Source organism: Hemitrygon akajei, unplaced genomic scaffold, assembly GCF_048418815.1.
Source record: "Hemitrygon akajei unplaced genomic scaffold, sHemAka1.3 Scf000063, whole genome shotgun sequence".
Classification (NCBI taxonomy): domain Eukaryota; kingdom Metazoa; phylum Chordata; class Chondrichthyes; order Myliobatiformes; family Dasyatidae; genus Hemitrygon; species Hemitrygon akajei.
The window spans coordinates 3,561,766-3,582,167 of record NW_027331949.1 but is presented as its reverse complement, the minus strand read 5'-3'; the positions used below and the strand labels follow the sequence as shown (position 1 = coordinate 3,582,167).

The 20,402-nt window shown below is 40.5% G+C and overlaps 1 protein-coding gene across 3 annotated transcripts in view; it reads left to right on the top strand.

The window, feature by feature from the left end:
• The window catches only part of LOC140721851 (uncharacterized), a 34,495-nt gene extending 15,851 nt beyond the window's left edge, over positions 1-18,644 (top strand). For all 3 annotated transcript variants that reach the window (XM_073036663.1, XM_073036661.1, XM_073036662.1), the window contains exon 3: positions 15,005-18,644. In XM_073036663.1, the coding sequence (XP_072892764.1) occupies positions 15,245-17,197 (1,953 nt within the window). In that variant the 5' untranslated portion in view covers positions 15,005-15,244 and the 3' untranslated portion in view covers positions 17,198-18,644. The remainder of the gene's footprint in view (positions 1-15,004) is intronic.
• The last annotated feature ends 1,758 nt before the right edge of the window (positions 18,645-20,402 follow it).

Here is a 20,402-nt window from a genome sequence, read left to right as displayed (position 1 = left end):
TTGATTTTATTATGCATTTTCTACAACAGTACAAAAAAAACCCAAGAACGAAATAGGAAATTAATACAGTGCAAGATAAACATACAATATAATACAGAATATAATAATTGAAAAAGCATCCATATTAAAGTTGTGTAAAGTTAGTGTCCACCCCCACCCCGCAAGAAAAAAAAACTCCGGACCAACCACAGCAAAATGTAGGAAATATAAATCAGAACATTCATTTCATTTCAATGGACATTTACAAAATGAAGAAGGTAACATCATCTGTTAATCATAGGCTGGAACAATTTGATTCATACTGGGTAAAATGGTTTAACTACATAATGCCTCATATGCCTGATTTTATTCTCACAGATCAATGAATCTGTTGTAAAAAAAAAGATCACTCCCTACTTGTACATAGTTCTTTCCTTTTGTTTGTTTTTTTCTTTCCACTCTTTTCTATAAGTGTATACCTCAGATAAATACTTTGTGGAGATTTTGTGATATATATGATTATATGATATATATGTACAATGTCTGAAATACATCTTATGGAAATGTTTGATTGATGATGAACTTCAATAAAAAAATACATTACAAAAAAAAACAGAACATTCAAACCCCCAAAACTGTAAATACAATTAAAAACAGAAGATAATAATGCCTACTACCAAAAAAAAAGCTGAAAGTAAGGGACTGAAAAAGAAACTTAATCAAAAGGAAAGTTATGAAAATATTCAAGAAAAGGTCCCCAGACCTTATGAAACTTTATGTCCAAATTAAGAATTGACTAATGAATTTTTTCAAGGTCTAAACAGGACATAATATCACTGAGTGTGCGTGGGTGGGGAAACATCTCTCCATCTAAGAAGAATTAGACATCTAGCCAGGAGAGAAGCAAAGGATAGTGTTCGACATTTAGTCGAACTCAAATGTATATCTGTCTCACCCAAGAAGCCAAAAAGAGCAATTAAAGGGTTAGGTTCTAAGTGGCAATTCAGAATATATGATAAAGTTAAGAAAACATCTCTCCAAAATTTCTCTAGACTAGGGCAAGTCCAATACATATGAATGAGAGAAGCCTCATAATCCTCACTTTTGCATTTATCACAAAGAGGACTAATATTAAGGTAAAATCGAGATAATTTAGATTTGGACATATGAGCCCTATTAACAATCTTAAACTGTAAAAGACAGTGGTGAGCATAAAGAGAAGTTGAGTTAACCAACTTGAGAATTGAGTACCAAACCTCATCAGATAAAGGGATATTTAAGTCATGCTCCCAAGCCGTTCTGATTTTATCCAAAGGGATACTAATTTATCACAAATAAAAGATATTAAGCCTTTACCCAATGGATTAATAGAAAGAAACAAGTCCATAGCATTTTTCTTGGGCATCTCAGGAAAGTTGGGTAGTAAAGGATTAATGAAGTGTCTAATTTGGAGATATCTAAAGAAATGGGCATTATGTAGATTAAACTTAGCAGAGAGTTGTTGAAAAGAAGCTAAGCGATTATCAATGAAAAGATCTTCAAAATACCTAATGCCCTTTCTATACCAATCATAGAATGTCAAATCATTCATAGAAGGTAGAAAAAGATGATTATGTAAAATAGGACTAGAAAAGGAAAACCATAGAAACCATTAAATTTCCTAAACTGGGCCCATATTCGCAGAGTATGTCTAACAAGAGGATTGACAATTAGTCTAAGCAAACAAGAAGTGCAGAAATAGAGAGATCCTTAGTAGAATATAGCTCCATTGTTACCCATTTAGAGCAGTCAGACTGACTATGAAAAAAAGACCAGAAGATAAGACAATGAATGTTAGCTGCCCAGTAGTATAGACGAAAATTAGGTAAGGCCATGCCACCCTCTATTTTAGATTTTTGAAGGTAAGCTTTGTTAATTCTGGAACGCCTACCCTTCCACAGATAGGACAAAATAATAGAGTCTAAAGAGTCAAAAAAGGGTTTAGAAATAAAAATTGGAATAGATTGAAATAAGTATAAAAATTTAGGGAGAACATACATTTTAATAACATTAACACGACCTACCAAGGACATAGATAAAGGTGACCATTGTGACAAACTCTGTTTTGTAGAGTACAAAAGATTGGCAAATTTTTCACGAAAAAGATCCTTAAAATTCCTTGTAACTGTAATACCAAGATAGGTAAATTGATTATCAACTACTTTAAAGGGGAGGTCGTGAAATACTAATACTTGTGCTTCTTTATTAATTGGAAAAAAGTTCACTCTTATGTAGATTAAGTTTATAGCTAGAGAACTGGCTAAATTGATCAAGAAGTGAAAACATTGGAGGTAAGGATGTGGGGATGTGGACAGATTTGAAAGAAAAAGTAATAGATCATCAGTGTAAAGGGAAACTTTATGCTCAACAACACCCCCCCCCCCCCAGATCCCCGTCAATTCAGGACAGCTTTGAAATGCAATCGCCAGAGGCTCTACAGCCAAATCAAAAAGAAAGGACTTAAGGGGCATCCTTGATGGGTGCCACGTTTAAGGTTGAACAACCAGGATTTCTGAGAATTAGTCAAAACAGAGGCAATAGGACATAAATATAGCAATTTGATCCAAGAGATAAAACTTTGACCGAGGTCAAATTTTTCTAAAACCGCAAAGAGGTAGTTCCACTCTATATGATCAAACGCTTTCTCTGCATCGAGAGAAATAACGCATTCAGGAGGCCCAGTTGAAGGTGAGTATAAAATATTAAATAAACGCTGTATATTGAAAAAGGGAAGATGATTTTTAATAAAACCAGTTTGATCATCAGAAATAATAGAGGTTATAACAGTTTCTAATCTATGAGCCAAAACTTTGGCCAAAATTTTAACGTCAACATTAAGCAAAGAAATCGGCCTGTAAGAGGAGCACTCTGTTGGATCTTTGCACTTTTTGAATAAAAGAATAATACATGCCTCATTAAATGAGGGTGGCAATTTACCATAGTTAAACAAATCAGATAGTACTGAGAGTAACTCAGATGAAAGAAGTGAAGAGAATTGTTTATAAAATTCTATGGGGAACACATTAGGTCCAGGAGATTTGCTGACGACAGTAGAGAGATTGCAAAAGATACTTCTTCTAATGATATAGGCTCATTAAGTTTTGCTTTAGAATCAGATGAAAGTGAAGGGATATTCAAGCTATTTAAAAAAAGGTCAACAGAAATATTCTCATTCAGGGATTCGGAGGAATAAAGCCGAGAATAAAAATTCTTAAATAAGTTATTAATTTCTGAGTGATTCGATGTAATATCCCCGTTCTCCTTCCGAATCTTTGTAATATGTTGTTTAGCTTTAGAATGTCTCAACTGATTAACTAGAAACTTGCCAGATTTGTCACCGTGAATATAAAGGTGACTCTTCCTTTCAAGAAGTTGACGTTCAACTGGTTGAGTAGAGAGAAGGTCAAATTTAGTTTGGAGTTCTACAAGCTTCTTATATAATTCAGGGTTTTTAGTCTGAGCATATAATTGATCTAATTCTTTAATCTGATTAATCAAATCTATTCACTCTGAATGGGACTTTCTATTAAGATTCGCTGTGTATGAAATTATTTGACCCCTCAACTATGTTTTCATAGCATCCCAAACAATCTGGGATGAAATTTCAGATGACGTATTAGTGTTTAGGAAAAAAGTATTCTGATCCTTAATAAATTTTACAGAATCATCATCCGATAATAAAGTAGTGTTAAAACGCCAATGTTTTTTCCTCTGAGGGAGACCAGGAAAATTTAGAGACAAAGTGACTGGGGCATGATCGGAAATCAGTATACTCTGATAGTCACAAGAATGAACAAATGAAGTAAGTTGATTATCAATTAAGAAATAGTCAATTCTAGTAAAGGTATGATGAACGTGAATAAAAGGAATAATCTCTCTCAGTAGGATGAAGGAAACGCCATATATTGGAGATACCTTAGTTAGAAAGAAAAGAGTGAATAGCTAAAGCAGATTTACTAGGTAATCTAGGAACAGAGGACGATCGATCCAAAGCAGGGTCTAACCAGCAATTAAAGTTGCCACTCAGTTATAAGAGAATATAGATTCAGATCTGGTAATGAGGAAAAAAAGCGTTCAAAAAAGTTAACATAGTCAAAATTGGGAGCATACAGATTAGCTAGTACTACCTTAGTATTATATAATTTGCCAGAAACAATAATAAAATGGCCATTTGTGTCAGATATCTTACTATGGAGTTCAAAAGGAACATTTGAGTTGATAAGAATGGAAACCCCCCCTAGCTCTGGCCGGGAAGGATGAATGAAAATGCTGACCCACCCACTTTGACATAAGCTGAGAATTGTTGAAACAACGAATATGAGTTTCTTGGAGGAAGGCAATGTCCGCTTTAAGTTGCTTAATATGGGAGAAGACCTTTCTTCTTTTAACAGGATGATTCAATCCCTTTACATTCCAGCTCACAAATTTCAATGGACTAACCATTATGAATTGTTAAAATGTAAAAGGTAGTAGGCATATATAAGGTCAAACATTGCAATAACAGTTTGGAAGCAAGAATATAAACATAAATCAATAAAATCAGGACACAGACAAGTCCTGAATAACAAGGAAAAACAACAAAAAAACAGTAGATAGTGTTGGTACTGGAGAATCCACCCCACCCTCACAACCCAAAACTAGATGGCTACCCAAAAAAGCAGCTAGCTCTATAAAAAATAGGACACCCCAAAAACCAACTTCTAGTTCCGTAACATTAACATAAGCTCCATGTAAATAATATAGCAAACACTAATTTATGCATTACAAATCAATATTACAAATAGGAACAACTTCCTCAGAAAGAATATAAACCTTAATACAAAATAATAATCAAGAACTAATCTACCCGTGAGAAACTACGAAAAATTTAAAAAAAAGGTAAAGGGAGGAAAAGGGGGAAATTTTATATATAAAGAGAGTACATATCAGCCGTTTAAAAAAAAAGGCAGGTCTTATACAGTAAATTGACAGGGACACCTTCAATAAAAAAACTCTAAGCCTCCCAAATAAATTAAGACCAATTGTAGTTCTCTATAGTTAAAGTTACTCAAAAGTAAACTAAATTACACAAATGAAATCTAAGTCCACAAGAAAACATTTAATTTAAATCATCTATTTAAGAAAATCACACCAAGTCCAAGGAGAGACCAACTAAAACCCTTAGGTTCTCAGTAGTTAAGGACTAAATTACTCAAATAGAATCTGAGTTCGCAAAAAGACTTTAATTCAAGAAGTACTTATCAGCCATTTTAGAAAGTCAAACCAGGTCCGAAGAAGTCAAGATGGCTGGGAGATTTTCAACAAACATCTCAGCCTCCCTAACTGACTTAAACCACTTATAATCTCCAGTAGTAAGTGTAATTTGAAGATCAGCAGGATTGCGAAGGGAAAGTTTGAATCCACGAATATAGAGCTCTTTCATAATGCCTTTGAACTCGGCACACATCTTCATAACCTGGGGACCATAGTCTACCACGATACGAATGGTATTATTTCAGAAAGTCAAGAGTTCCTCTTCAGCATACCTCCATAATCAAATGGTTTTTCACCTGATATCGATGAAAACACAGGATAACTGGCCGTGCTCTAGAACCCAAAACAGCTCGAGGGACATAAACTCTTTCTAGCTCAGGTGGAGTCAGGAGAAATTCTTTCCAGAAAATCTCACAGAGAAGAGAAGAGAAAAATTCAACGGAAGAACCCATTTCTGTGTCCTCTGGCAAACCAAGAATTCACAGATTGCAGCGCCTGCTCCGATTTTTGAGATCCGCCATTTTGGAAATAAGTTTGCTGTTTTGCTCCATTAAGCTGGAGCAGAGAGTTTCCAGATGCTGTATGTGGTGGTTTAAATCTTCAGAGGTTAGGTCGATGCGAGATAAATGTTCGGCTTGATCATCCACTCTGGCGTTAATCTGATCCAATTTTGACTCCAGCTGACTGATAGCGGCTCTAAATTCAGTCTTGATATCTGTTAGAATGTCTTGTCGATTCTGTTCCAAGATAGAGAGAATCTCGGCAGACAGAGACGTGGAAGCTTCTTTTTTCACGGATTTAGAAATCTTTGTAGCCATTGTAAGATAGACGTATTCGCTGGCAGATAAGAAAACACAGATAGATTAACAAACTACAGTTTAAAAAGGGAGACACATAGTGCGAAGGTAAGAAATGTAACGGAGCAGAAGTTTGAAGCGACTAAACAATCGCCATCTTACTGGAAGTCCCCCCTTCCACATTTTAAAACATCTAATTTGATCGCCCGTTTTGATATGTGTTTTTTGAGCAAAAATTTTATTGGGTTGGAATCGATTAATGATTTTAAAAGTCTCCTTTTGCTTAATAGGATAATTCTAACTTATAATGTTTATCTGTTTAGTTACCATATAAAAAAATATTGTATTTAACAAATAAATACACGCATACCAGCAAATCAGAACTGGCTGCGATAAGTATAACCATATACAAATCATGCATGCTCCGGAACTCCGTAATGGGAAAAAATACAAAAAAGAAAACTAAAATTACCGTAGATTCCGGACTACAGAGCGCACCTGATTAAAAGCCGCTGGCTCTAATTTTAGAAATAAAATCAATTTTTTAATTGTAAAGGCCGCACCGTATTTTAGGCCGCAGGTGTCCCACGTTGTAATATGAGATATTTACACAGAAAGATATTACACGTGAGGATTTTTTAACTTTTAATTAAATCCATATGGTAACATAAACAAATACATATTGCAAATGCTTTTTTTCGAACCGTGCCCGTAACGCGGCTACTTTTAAATATACGTTGCGTATACTTCTTTACTGAACAACATTCCAATATCTCCTAACGACTGGTAAAAAATATATATACTGCAGCCTACCAGGAAAAGTTATTGATCACCTTTAACTTAAAAGCAGCGTTTGCTCAGATCCAAAGCCGCTCGCGTAATGCGCTCCCCCCTCCTTTCCGTTTATCGCAAACCGGCGTTTTCCCACAAGACACCGCGAAACCGGGTGTGACGTCATAGCATCCCGCGATGTAGTACAGAAAACAAATATAGTTAAAACTCTTCTAACTTTAACTAGAAAATGAATTACTAAGTGAAAATATTATAAACTAAATAACTGCCATAAGGCAGCACAATGCTTCGAGTGTTTTCCATGTTGATGAGGGTGAGTACAAATGACTGATTTACAATAATTTAATTGTGAAAGTGCGCTTGATTTATCGTACAATTTCATTGGACCTCTGTGAACTACTCATCAATTTTATTGGTCTACTGTTATGAGGCAAAATGTTTACGAGGCGGCATGAAAAAAATCATGTATTAGCCGCTCCGGATTAAAGGCCGCAAAGTTCAAAGCTGTTCAAAATGTGGGAAAAAAGTAGCGGCTTAAAATCCGGAATCTACGGTAATCTTACAGTTAATTGTATAAATCAAAACTAACCCCAATCCTCCCACCACCCCAAAAAGCCCGAAATTTGACAAAAAAAGCCGAAATGCATCCCATAGATGAAAAAAGAGAGAGACTCCGTGAGCTGCCCATTTTATAATAATAGTTTAAAAAAACTTTCCTTAACTCCTCCCCATTACAAAAAAATATATAAAAAGCCAAACACTTCAAAGCAACACACCACCCTATCAAGTCATGTTAACTAGTTCCCACTTACATGTTACCCACTTACAGCCCTTGCTTCTAACTGATATATCTGCAATTTAAATATCAATTTACTTTGATGCCTTCCATTGCTTTACAGTGTATTATTGTGCTGGGAAATTGGACACTGGGTGAGGCTGAGTAATCATTAAAACATGGAACAGATTCCCAGCTGAAATGGCTAATACAAGAGGGCATAATTTTACTGTGATCAGAGGAAAGTATAGGGATCTCAGAGATTTTTTTTTCATAGACTAGTGGGTGTGTGGAAAGATCTGCCATGGGTAGTCATAGAGGCAAACACAATAAGGTCATTTAAGAGACTCCTACTCATACTGAAAGACGAATGGAATTCTCTTCAGGACGGAAGCATTAGATTAATCATGAAGTAGATTGAAAGGTAAGCAGAGCATCATGGGCCAAAGGACCTGCACTGTGCAGTATTTCTCCACAACATCTGGCTCCCCATATCCAGCATGAAAGTTCAGAGAAAAAAAAATGTTTGCACTTAATCCTTAAAAACATGCTGGGGAATGCAGAAACAATCTCCAAAGACACCAAAACAATAACATTAAACAAAGAGAAAAATGCCTATGTAATCTCTAGTGAAGAAAAATCAGCACCATTTTCCATTTAACTGACACGCCCAATGAAAAACTGTTTTTAGACAAAACTAATTATCACTCTACTAAGCACTCCCAACTATGTATATATCAGAAAAGGTCCTTGTGAGCTATGGAAACTATCACTTAATTAATGATAAATAGGAGGATAAAAACAAATAATCAAACAATCTGTCCATTGTGTTAATTCGCTCAGTAGACCAAACAGATTTCAGGAAACTCATTCATCATTCACATCAAAAAGTTCATATCTTCTTTAAATGGTCGATCGATCAAAGGACATCTTAAGCAAATCAGAAATCTTCAAAGCTAATCTTATAGACAGTAGACAGTAGGTGCAGGAGTAGCCAGCACATTCACTGTGATCATGGCTAATCATACACAATCAGTACCCCGTTCCTGCCCTCTCCCCATATCCCTTGACCCCGCTATCTTTAAGAGCTCTATCTAACTCTCTCTTGAAAGCATCCAGAGACTTGGCCTCCACTGCCTTCTGGGACAGAGCATTCCACATATCCACCACTCTCTGGGTGAAAAAGTTTTTCCGCATCTCTGTTCTAAATGGCCTACCCCTTATTATTAAACTGTGGCCTCTAGTTCTGGACTCACCCATCAGCGGGAACATGCTTCCTGCCTCCAGCGTGTCCAATCCCTTAATAATCTTATATGTTTCAATCAGATCACCCCTCATCCTTCTAAATTCCGGTGTAGACAAGCCCAGTTGCTCCGATCTTTCAACATATGACAGTCCCGCCATTCCGGGAATTAACCTTGTGAACCTATGCTGCACTCCCTCAAATTTGGAGACCAAAACTGCACACAATACTCCAAGTGGGGTCTCACCAGGGACCTGTACAGCTGCAGAAGGACCTCTTTGCTCCTATACTCAACTCCCCTTGTTATAAAGGCCAGCATGCCATTAACTTTCTTCACTGCCTGCAGTACCTGCATGCTTGCTTTCATTGACTGATGTACAAGAACACCTAGATCTCGGTGTACTTCCCCTTTTCCTAACTTGACTCCATTTAGATAGTAATCTGCCTTCCTGTTCTTGCCACCAAAGTGGATAACCTCACATTTATCCACATTAAACTGCATCTGCCATATATTCGCCCACTCACTTAGCCTGTCCAAGTCACCCTGCATTCTCATAAAATCCTCCTGACATTTCACACTGCCACCCAGCTTTGTGTCATTGGCAAATTTGCTAATGTTACTTTTAATCTCTTCATCTAAATCATTAATGTATATTGTAAACAGCTGTGCTCCCAGCACCGAACCTTGCGGTACCCCACTGGTCACTGCCTGCCATTCCGAAAGGGACCTGTTAATCACTACTTTTTGTTTCCTGTCAGCCAGCCAATTTTCAATCCATGTCAGTACTCTGCTCGCAATACCACGTGCCCAAATTTTGCCAACTAATCTCCTATGTGGGACTTCATCAAAGGCTTTCTGGAAGTCCAGTTACACTACATCCACTGGCTCTCCCTTGTCCATTTTCATAGTTACATCCTCAAAAAAACTCCAGAAGATTAGTCAAGCATGATTTTCCCTTCGTAAATCCATGCTGACTTGGACTGATCTTTCTACTGCTATCCAAATGTGTCGTAATTTCCTCTTTTATAATTGACTCCAGCATCTTTCCCACCACTGACGTCAGGCTAACCGGTCTATAATTCCCTATTTTCTCTTTCCCTCCTTTCTTGAAAAGTGGGACAACATTAGCCACCCTCCAATCCACAGGAACTAATCCTGAATCTATAGAACATCGGAAAATGATTACCAATGCATCCACGATTTCCAGAGCCACCTCCTTAAGTACCCTGTGATGCAGACCATCAGGTCCTGGGGACTTATCAGCCTCCAGACCCACCAGTCTAACAAACACTGTTTCTTGCCTAATATAAATTTCCTTCAGTTCATCCATTTCCCTAGTTCCTTTGGCCACTATTACATCTTCTTTCTGAAATAATAATTATTCAGCAGACCTAAAACCATTCAAACCTCGGCTACAACCAGAATAGAGTTAACATAATCCAATGCCTTTTTGGAGTCCAGCTAAACACGCGGAGTTGAAGCTTTGGGAAATAATTTTAATCAGGCTGGATATTGAAGTGATGGGAATATTCCCTTATCATAGGCTATCTTCATGGTTGGAACAAATTTAGACCGGAGGTCCGTAACTTCCCTTGGTTAATCTTCATATAAACGAATCTCGGAACCTTTGTTTCCTTGCATATTTTATGATTTGGTCTTTAACTTTAAAATGAAGGAAGCAAACCAAAACTGACCTTGGTTTATTCGGGTCCTGAGATTTTGAATTGAAAATGCTCTGTGCTCTTTCGATGTTGGGAGGTTGAGGTAAAATATCCGGAAACAGAGATTGAAACAAGTTAGCAAAATAGTCTAATAAATCTCCACTCTCAGATCCTTCCTTCAATCCAACAATATGAATATTATTCCGTCGGGATCTTGCTTCCAAATCGATAACCTTATGTTGAGATTTTTCCAAGTGAGCTGAAATATCCGTTATTTTGCGCTTCACTTCTTTAAGTTCAGAATTCAGGGGAGTAATATTTTCCCGCACAAAATGAAAACTCTTGTAACGACTTCATTTCAGAAGATGTAGCATCAAGTTTTACCATGTTGTCTATTTTCTTGTCGAGGCCCATCAGTGAATATTCTAGCTGCTCGACCCAAGTCGGTGTTTCCTCTGATTTTTTTTCCCCTTTCCATTGCTGGATTCAGGAAGCTGCTTTCCACTTCTTAAAGATTGTGACATAGTAGCAACTATTCCCCACTAAGATCCGACAAGTAAAAGTTAAAAATTCCAAGTTTAAACTGGGGAAAAGGAAGAATTAATTGCAGCGACACAAATCTGTGTGTCACTCCATTAGACAGTAGGCCGAGTCTCCCCAATTTATAGTAATTTATAATAGATAGTTTGTATATAGGACAAAGATGATGTTCCGGATTCTGTTGGTCCTTTTGCTGTGGTACCATTTCCTGGATGGTAGCAGCAGGAACAGTTTGTGAAGTGGTGAATTAGGTCCCCGATATCTTTTGGGCTCTTTTTACACACCTGTCTGTGTAAACGTAATGAATAATGGAAAGTTCACATCTACAGATGCACTGGGCTGTCCGCACCACTCTCTGCAGTTTCCTGCGATTAAGGGAAGTACAGTTCCCATACCAGGCTGCGATACAGCCAGTCAGGATGCTCTCAATTGTGTCCCTGTAGAAGACCTCAGGATTTGGGGCCCCATCCTGAACATCTTCAACCATCTGAGGTGAAAGAGGTGCTGCTGTGCTCTTTCACAACACAGCCGGTATGTACAGACAATGTGAGATTCTTGGTGATGTTTATGCCAATGAATTTAAAGCTGTTCACCCTCTCAACCACAGATCCATTGATGTCAATAGAGGTTAGCCTGTCTCCATTCTTCCTGTCATCCACAATCAGCTCCTTTATTTTTGTGATGAGGGAGAGTTTGTTTTCTTGATACCAGTCAGATGTTGTTCAGACCTCAGATAGAGTCAGCAATCAAATGGCTGAGCATGGTGCGATGAATGTGCTGAGCTGTGTATATCACAATGCAAGAAGCATCATAGGAAAGCCAGATGAGCTCAGGATGGAAATAGGATATTGTAGCCATCACTGGGACTTGGTTGCACCCAACAGTCTGAGGGATTTTGAAGAACAAATTTATACAGAGATTGCAGACCATGCAAAAAACAAAGGTTGATTCAGTAAGCAATTTTAACTTTCCATATATTAACTAGGACTCCCATACTGTAAAAGGAATAGATGGAGTAGAGTTTGTCAAATGTACCCTTAAACAGTACGTAGGATTCCTGACGTAGAAGTGATCCAGGACTGTTAGGAAATGATCCAGGGCTGGTGACAGAAATTAGTGATCATAATGCCATGAGATTCAAAGTAAATATGGAAAAAGAGAGGTTTGGACCATGGGTTGAGATTCTAAATTGGAGAAAGGTCAATTTTGATGTTATCAGAAAGGATCTGACGTGTGGTTTGGGACAGGCTGTTTTCTGGCAAAGGTGTAGCTAGCCATCTGGACACAAGCTGGGGTCTGATCAGCCCCAGTTGGGTCACCTGGAGAAGGGTGTATGATGCTGAAAGACCCGAAACACCTGACGATTCCAGGAACATCACTGATGATGTGTCCAGAACCATCAGTAGATGTAGCACACAACTTTTAAGTGGGAGGTCTTCAGAAGTGAAATTTTGAGGGTGTAGAGTTTGTATGTGCTTGTCAAAATAAAGGTTGAAAGGTAACTGGTTCAGGGAACCTTGGTTTTCAAGAAATATTGAAGCCCTGGATATTTTGTTCCTCTAAATGCCTCAGACTGGTGGGTGCTGCCAAGACTCACTGAACAATTAATCATCATTCCACGCCCTGAGCTTATCTGACTTTTTTTGAGTCTTCTGTTCATTTCTAAAAGCTTCCCAATAGTTTTTGTTTGCCCTCTCTTTGGCTTTTATGTTGGCTTTAGCTTCTCATTTTAGCCATGGTTGTGTTCTCCTGCCTTTCCAATGCTTCCACTTCATTGGGATGTATCGATCACTCAGCTCCCGAATTGCTCACAGAAACTCCAGCCATTGCTGCTCCATTGTCACTTCCAAACAAATTTGTCCAGCTTCTCTGTCATAGAAACATGGAGAAGTTCAGTACAGAAAAAGTCAAGTCAAGTCATTGTATTGTCATTTCGACTATAGCTGCTGGTACAGTACACAGTAAAAATGAGAACGTTTTTCAGGAACATGGTGTTACATGAAACAGCACAGAAACTAGACTGGACTACGCAAAAAACAACACAGAAAAAAAAGCTACACTATACTACAGACCTACCCAGGACTGCAAATAGTGTAGGCATTATAATATATAATAAAAAAGACAATAGTGTAGTAAGGTGTCAGTCCAGGCTCTGGGTATTGAGGAGTCTGATAGCTTGGGGTAAGAAACTGTTACATAGTCAGGTCGTGAGAGCCTGAATGCTTTTCCCAGACTACAGGAGGGAGAAGACTTTGTATGAGGGGTGCATGGGGTCCTTCATAATGCTGTTTGCGTTGTGGATGCAGTGTGTAGTGTAAATGTCCATAATGGCAGGAAGAGAGACCCCGATGATCTTCTCAGCTGACTGCACTATCCACTGCAGGGTCTTGCAATTTAAGATGGTGCAATTTCCAAACCAGACAGTGATACAGCTGCTCAGGATACTCTCAATACAACCACTGTAGACTGTGATGAGGATGGGGGCTGGGAGATGGGCTTTCTTTGTTATGGCGCTGGTGTTGAGGGACCAGGTGAGATTCTTCGCCAGGTGAACACGAAGAAATTTGGTGTACTTAACGATCTCTACCAGTGGGGAGTGGTCACTCTGTGCCCTCCTGAAGTTGTCAACCGTCTCTTTTAAGCAACACACACAAAATGTTGGTGGAACGCAGCAGGTTGGGCAGCATCTATAGGGAGAAGCGTTGTCAACGTTTTGGGCCGAGACTCTTCGTCCCTATAGATGCTGCCTGATCTGCTGTGTTTCACCAGCATTTTCTGTGTATTGCTTGAATTTCCAGCATCTGCAGATTTCCTCGTGTTATCCATCTCTTTTGTTCTGTTCACATTCAGAGACAGGTTGTTGGCTCTGCACCAGTCCGTTAGCCGCTGCACTTCCTCTCTATAAGCTGACTCGTCGTGCTTGCTGATGAGACCCACCACAGTCGTGTCATCGGCGAATTTGATGATGTGGTTTGAGCTGTGAGTTGCAGCACAGTCGTGGGTCAGCAGAGTGAATAGCAATGGACTGAGCACACAGCCCTGGGGGGCCCCGTGCTCAATGTGATGGTGCTGGAGATGCTGCCTCCAATCTAGACTGATGATCTGGGCTATTTGGCCCATCTAGTCAATGCTGAAAAAACACTTAAGCTGTCTAATGCAACTACCTGCACCGGGACCATCGCCCTCCATACCCCTACCATCCAGGCTCCCATCCAAACTTCTTTTAAATGGTGAAATTGAGCTCATTTTCACCACTTGTGCTGACATCTCATTCCACGCTCTCAAGACCATTTCGGTAAAGAGCTTTTCCAAATGATCCCATTAAATGTTCACCTTCCCCACTTACCCATGAACTCTGGTTGTCATCCCACCTAACCTCAGTGGCTAAAGCTGCTTGCATTTACCCTATCTATACCCTTATAATTTTGTATCATCCTAACAAATCCTCAAAGGGAATGTATAATTCCCTTGTTTATGTTTAAAGCCTTTTTAGGTATATAAGATGATGAGGGGCATTGATTATGTGGATAGCCACAGGATTTTCCCAGGGCTGAAGTGGCTAAGATGAGGGGGCCCATGAAATGTACTGCTGGCTATTTCTGTGAGAGTGTTTCAGTTACTGTGGGGCCAGAAACCCAGGGCAGCTCAGTGGGAACAGGGAATAATACCAATGGAGACAGTCAAACTGAGCCAGGTCACAGATTGGGGATGACAGAAATGCACCATTCTTATAGAGAGCATCCGAGAATTTGATGGTCATTCCAGATTCTAGTACTGTGCCCAGTTAGAAGATGATTTCTCTCTCCAACTTGGGTGAAACTTCACTGTAACAGTGTGATGCCAGATCGCACCTTGAAAACTCAAGTGATCTCATCTGAAATGTTGCCCTACATGCATTGATGGATCTTGTAAATCTTTTTACAGGTTAGAAACGACAAGGAATTTGTGCACGGGAATCTGGAACGCAAAACGCCAGTTTTGCTGTCTGTATCCAAGTATTTAACAAGCGGAGCAAGGGATACATTCGACCATCCTTCCGGCTCAGACTGTGGCGAGGGATTCACTCTATCATCTGACCGACTGGCACGCCCGTCATTCTACACAGGACAGAGGCTGCTCACCTGCTCAGACTCCGGGAAGGGATTCACTTGGTCATCCACCCAAATGGCACACCAGCAAATTCACAATGGGGAGAAGCTGTTCACCTGCTCGGACTGTGGGAAGGGATTCACTTGCTCATCCCGACTGAAGGTACATCAGTCAGTTCACACTGGAAAGAGGCCATTCACGTGCTCATACTGTGGAAAGGGATTCACTTTGTCATATCAGCTACTGAGACACCAGTCAGTTCACACCGGAGAGTGGCCATTCACCTGCTCAGTCTGTGGGAAGGGATTCTCTAGGTCATCTCAACTGAAGGTACATCAGAGATTTCACACTGGAGAGAGGCCGTTCACCTGCTCAGACTGTGGGAAGGGATTCATTTCATCATCTCAACTGAAGGTACATCAGCGGGTTCACACCAGAGAGTGGCCGTTCACCTGCTCAGACTGTGGGAAGGGATGCATTTCATCGTCTCAACTGAAGGTACATCAGCGAGTTCACACTGGGGAGAGGCCATTCACCTGCTCATACTGTGGGAAGGGATTCGCTTCCTCATCTCAACTGAAGGTACATCAGCGAGTTCACACCGGAGAGAGGCCATTCACCTGCTCAGACTGTGGGAAGGGATTTACTTCATCATCTCAACTGAAGGTACATCAGCGAGATCACACTGGAGAGAGACCGTTTACCTGCTCTGACTGTGGGAAGGGATTCACTCAGTCATCTCATCTGAAGCAACATCAGCGAGTTCACACTAGAGAGAGGCCATTCACCTGTTCAGACTGTGGGAAGGGATTCACTCTGTCATCTCATCTGAAGGAACATCAGCGAGTTCACACTGGAGAGAAGCCGTTCATCTGCTCAGACTGTGGGAAAGGATTCACTCAGTCATCTCAATTGAAGGTACATCAGCGGGTTCACACCAGAGAGTGGCCATTCGCTTGCTCAGACTGTGGGAATGGATTTACTTCGTCATCTCAACTGAAGGTACCTCACACTGGAGAGATGCTGTTCACCTGCTCAGAGTGTGGGAAAGGATTCACTCAGTCATCTCATCTGAAGATACATCAGCGAGTTCACACTGGAGAGAGGCCATTCACCTGCTCAGATTGTGGGAAGGGATTCCCTTCGTCATCTCAACTGAAGTTACATCAGTCAGTTCACACTGGACAGAGGCCATTCACTTGCTCAGACTGTGGGAAGGGATTCCCTTCATCATCTCAACTGAAGGTACACCAGTCAGTTCACACTGGAGAGAGGCCATTCACCTGCTCTGACTGTGGAAAGGGATTCACTTTGTCATATCACCTACTGAGACACCAGTCAGTTCACACCGGAGAGTGGCCATTCACCTGCTCAGTCTGTGGGAAGGGATTCTCTCGGTCATCTCAACTGAAGACACATCAGAGATTTCACACTGGAGAGAGGCCATTCACCTGCTCAGACTGTGGGAAGGGATTCACTTCATCATCTCAACTGGATATACATAAGCGAGATCACACTGGGGAGAGGCCATTCACCTGCTCAGACTGTGGGAAGGGATTCGCTTGCTCATCTAAGCTGAAGGTACATCAGCGAGTTCACACTGGAGAGAGGCCATTCACCTGCTCAGACTGTGGGAACAGATTCATTCTGTCATCTCATCTGAAGGAACATCAGCGGGTTCACACTGGAGAGAGACCGTTCACCTGCTCAGATTGTGGGAAGGGATTTACTTCGTCATCTCAACTGAAGGTACATCAATGCAATCACACTGGTGAGAGGCCATTTACCTGCTCAGACTGTGGGAAAGGATTCACTCAGTCATCTCATCTGAAGGTGCATCAGCGAGTTCACACTGGAGAGAGGCCATTCACCTGCTCAGACTGTGGGAAGGGATTCCCTTCGTCATCTCAACTGAAGGTACACCAGTCAGTTCACACTGGAGAGAGGCCTTTCACCTGCTCAGGCTGTGGGAAGGGATTCACTCGGTCATCCACCCTACAGAGACATCAGCGAGTTCACACTGGGTAGAAGCCAAGCTCCTGCTCAGACAATGGGAAGAGATTCTCTCTGCCAAATCAACCATCATTGAGTTCACACTGGGGAGAGGCCGTTCACCTGCTGTGAATGTGGGAAGCAATTCACTCAGTCATCTAACCTTATGTAACTCTCACTTCGACTTGCAGCTTAATACAGGCAGTAACCCCCCTGGGTTACGAACAAGATCTGTTACTAAGTCTGTCTTTAAGTCAGAATTGTATGTAAGTTGGAACAGGTTGGCCTATCCTTTGATGCCTTTTGCCCTGGTGCACTTTTCTCCTCTTTCGAAATGTGGTTCCTTTCAGGCATTAGTCAGTCTCATCTACATTAAATATTTGGTCTGGCAAATAATCTCCCTCCTCAATAATTTTTTTCAACGTTTTAGGAAAATTACTAGCAGCACTTACATCAGAACTCGCTGCTTCACCTTGTACTTTAATATCATGTAAATTTTCCCTCACCTTGAAACGATTGAACCAACCCCTATTCGTAACAAGTTCTTCATCACAATCACCTTCACTTAGTGCACGTGCAGCTTTTAAATCATTGAAAAGGATTCCAGCCTTTTCTTGTACTAAAGTAAGTCTAATAGGCAAATTACGCTGATTTTGATCATCTAGCCAAATTATCAATAGCCTTTCCATTTCAATAATTAAACCCCTGCATTGTGTACTCATAATTATAGCTTTCATCGGGGCAGGGCTGTAGCTTTATTTTTTTCCAAAGACCGATGGTGTTTCACCTCTTTCTGATTGCTTTATTATTTCCACTTTCTTTTCAATTATGATAATTTTCCTTTTCCTTGATGCATCACCAGCTCTTGCATCGTATTTATGCTTTGGAGGCATGGTTACACACACGGTAAAGTCCCTGTAAATGTAATTGTGTGGAGAGTGAAATAAACACGAAATGGGAATTACTGATCCATAATTTTAACTTGTTTACCACATCCATCAATGGAACAGAAACACTGCAGTTTCAGAAGCGGCTGCGGGCAGTGGGTCCTAAGCTGCCCCAGGTCCTAAGGTCCACCCGCACTGAGACAGGTTAAATGGGCCAAGTGGGGGCAGTCCTGACTAGAAAAGGGGGGGGGGGTCCAAGGTGAATCTTACTAAGAACAATTTAAGCCAAATAAAAGTTACACACTCAACACAGCAGTGTTAACAGCAATGTGGTCCAATTCCTGATGAAGGGTCTCGGCCTGAAACGTTGGCTACTCTTGTCTCACGGATGCTGCTGGACCTGCTGAGTTCTTCCAGAGTTGAGTACGTATCCTTTGATCCACAGTATCTGCAGTTGTATTTTTGTGTTTTAAGTAATGTCAGTTGTGTGGATGCTGCGCGATGTGTACCCTGAAAAAACAAACAGTACACAATATGTGATTAAACGATTCAGATTTATACTTCTTACTTTGAATATAGGGTTATTAAAGAAAACAAAGAAAAAGGGCTCACTCTCTCCATTCGTGTCTTCTCATCTCTCCCGGGCAAAATCTCTAGTCTAGACTCACAAGAAAGAAAAGCATTTCTGTCATTGGATAGATCAGCATTCCAAAACCCTGTTATCTCTAGTTGTAACCTGAACATTGCTGCTACATTGCCTCAGCAGTGAAACATTATAGAGAGGCCATTACATTAGCAGTGAAACCTTACATATTATACTTATGACACACTACAGGGTTGACACTGGTGAGAAAGTTTCAATGAGCTGCATGGTGGATCCATCACCATTGCTGAATGCAATTTTTAGAGTGACTGTTGGTGCTGAACTCTGCAATTATCGCTGCTGCTCACCACATCCAGTTCTGCACCCTGGTCACTGGGCATGGGAGGAGTCTCTTCTGCTGTATATTCACCTTTAATGGGACTGGAGTTTAGTATTCTGCATCTGAGACAAATAAATCAGTTCTATTTTGAACTTTGTCTCTGGTACTTAATGAATTTATAACACAGTGTATACAGTGGAGAGTCAACTCAGCTGAACCATGCCAGTGGTTCAATTCCACGACAGCCCTTTTAAATCCTCCCTTGTTGTTCATCTCTTGTTCTCCCTGTGGTGATGAGTTCCAAGCAGTCACCAATCTGTGGTTGAAGAGGTTTCCCTTGAATTTTCTGCAGAGTGAAGATGTTGAGCTGCCTGTAGTTTTGTCTGAGATGTTCTTTGCCCCTCTAATCTCTGGGCTGAGGAAAAAATAATATTGGGAGTTAACATCCTGATTCATGACTTATTTCTACATTATGGGTCATTTTCCCTGCTTCTAAAGGATTGCTGAAAGCACCACGGTCCTTTAAAGACTGAAAGCGGAATGGGAAACCATTAGTTGAATGTTCGAGCAGGGTCAGAAACTAGAGGCAGGTCTGCACAGAGCAGAGTTTGGGGCTCTGGAGGATGATCGGGGTAAGAACGTATGATGAGGAGAAGGGAATCAACAGCGGGGCGTGGCAACGAATGACAGATTAGCAACATTTGGAAGCTGATTGATAGAGGAAATATTTCGGTTGTCTGACTGAGGACACAAACAATGCCTGTGGTGAGGTGCTCCACTGGTCAAGGAACGTGTGTTGGGAATGGTTTTATCGATTGAGGGAGTTGTTCCTGTTGTTTATCCAGTAATATTAAAAGTTGTGATATTAGGGGATTTTAATTTTCCACATATTGATTGGGACTCCCATACTGTTAAAATGTGTTCAGGACAGTTTTCTAGATCAATATATAGAGATAGGAGGTGCTTGCTATCTTGAGGCAAATTCAGTGTATATAAATCCCCAGAACCTGACGGGGTATTCCCTCAGACCTTGAAGGAGACTAGTGTTGAAATTGCAGGGGCCCTGGCAGGAATTTTTAAAATGTCGGTATCTACGGGTGCCAAAGGATTGGAGGATAGCTCATGTTGTCCCGTTGTTTAAAAGAGGCTCTAAAAGTAATCCAGGAAATTATAGGCCGGTAAATTTGACGTTCGTAGTGGGTAAATTATTGGATAGGATATACTAGTATTTAGATAGACAAGGACTTATTAGGGAAAGTCAACACGGCTTTGTGCGTGGTAGGTCAAGTTTAACAAATCTTTTACTATTTTTCGAGGAGGTTACAAGGAAAGTGGATGAAGGGAAGGCAGTGGATGTTGTCTACATGGACTTCGGTAAGGCCTCTGACAACGTCCCGCATGGGAGGTTAGTTAGGAATATTCAGTCACCAG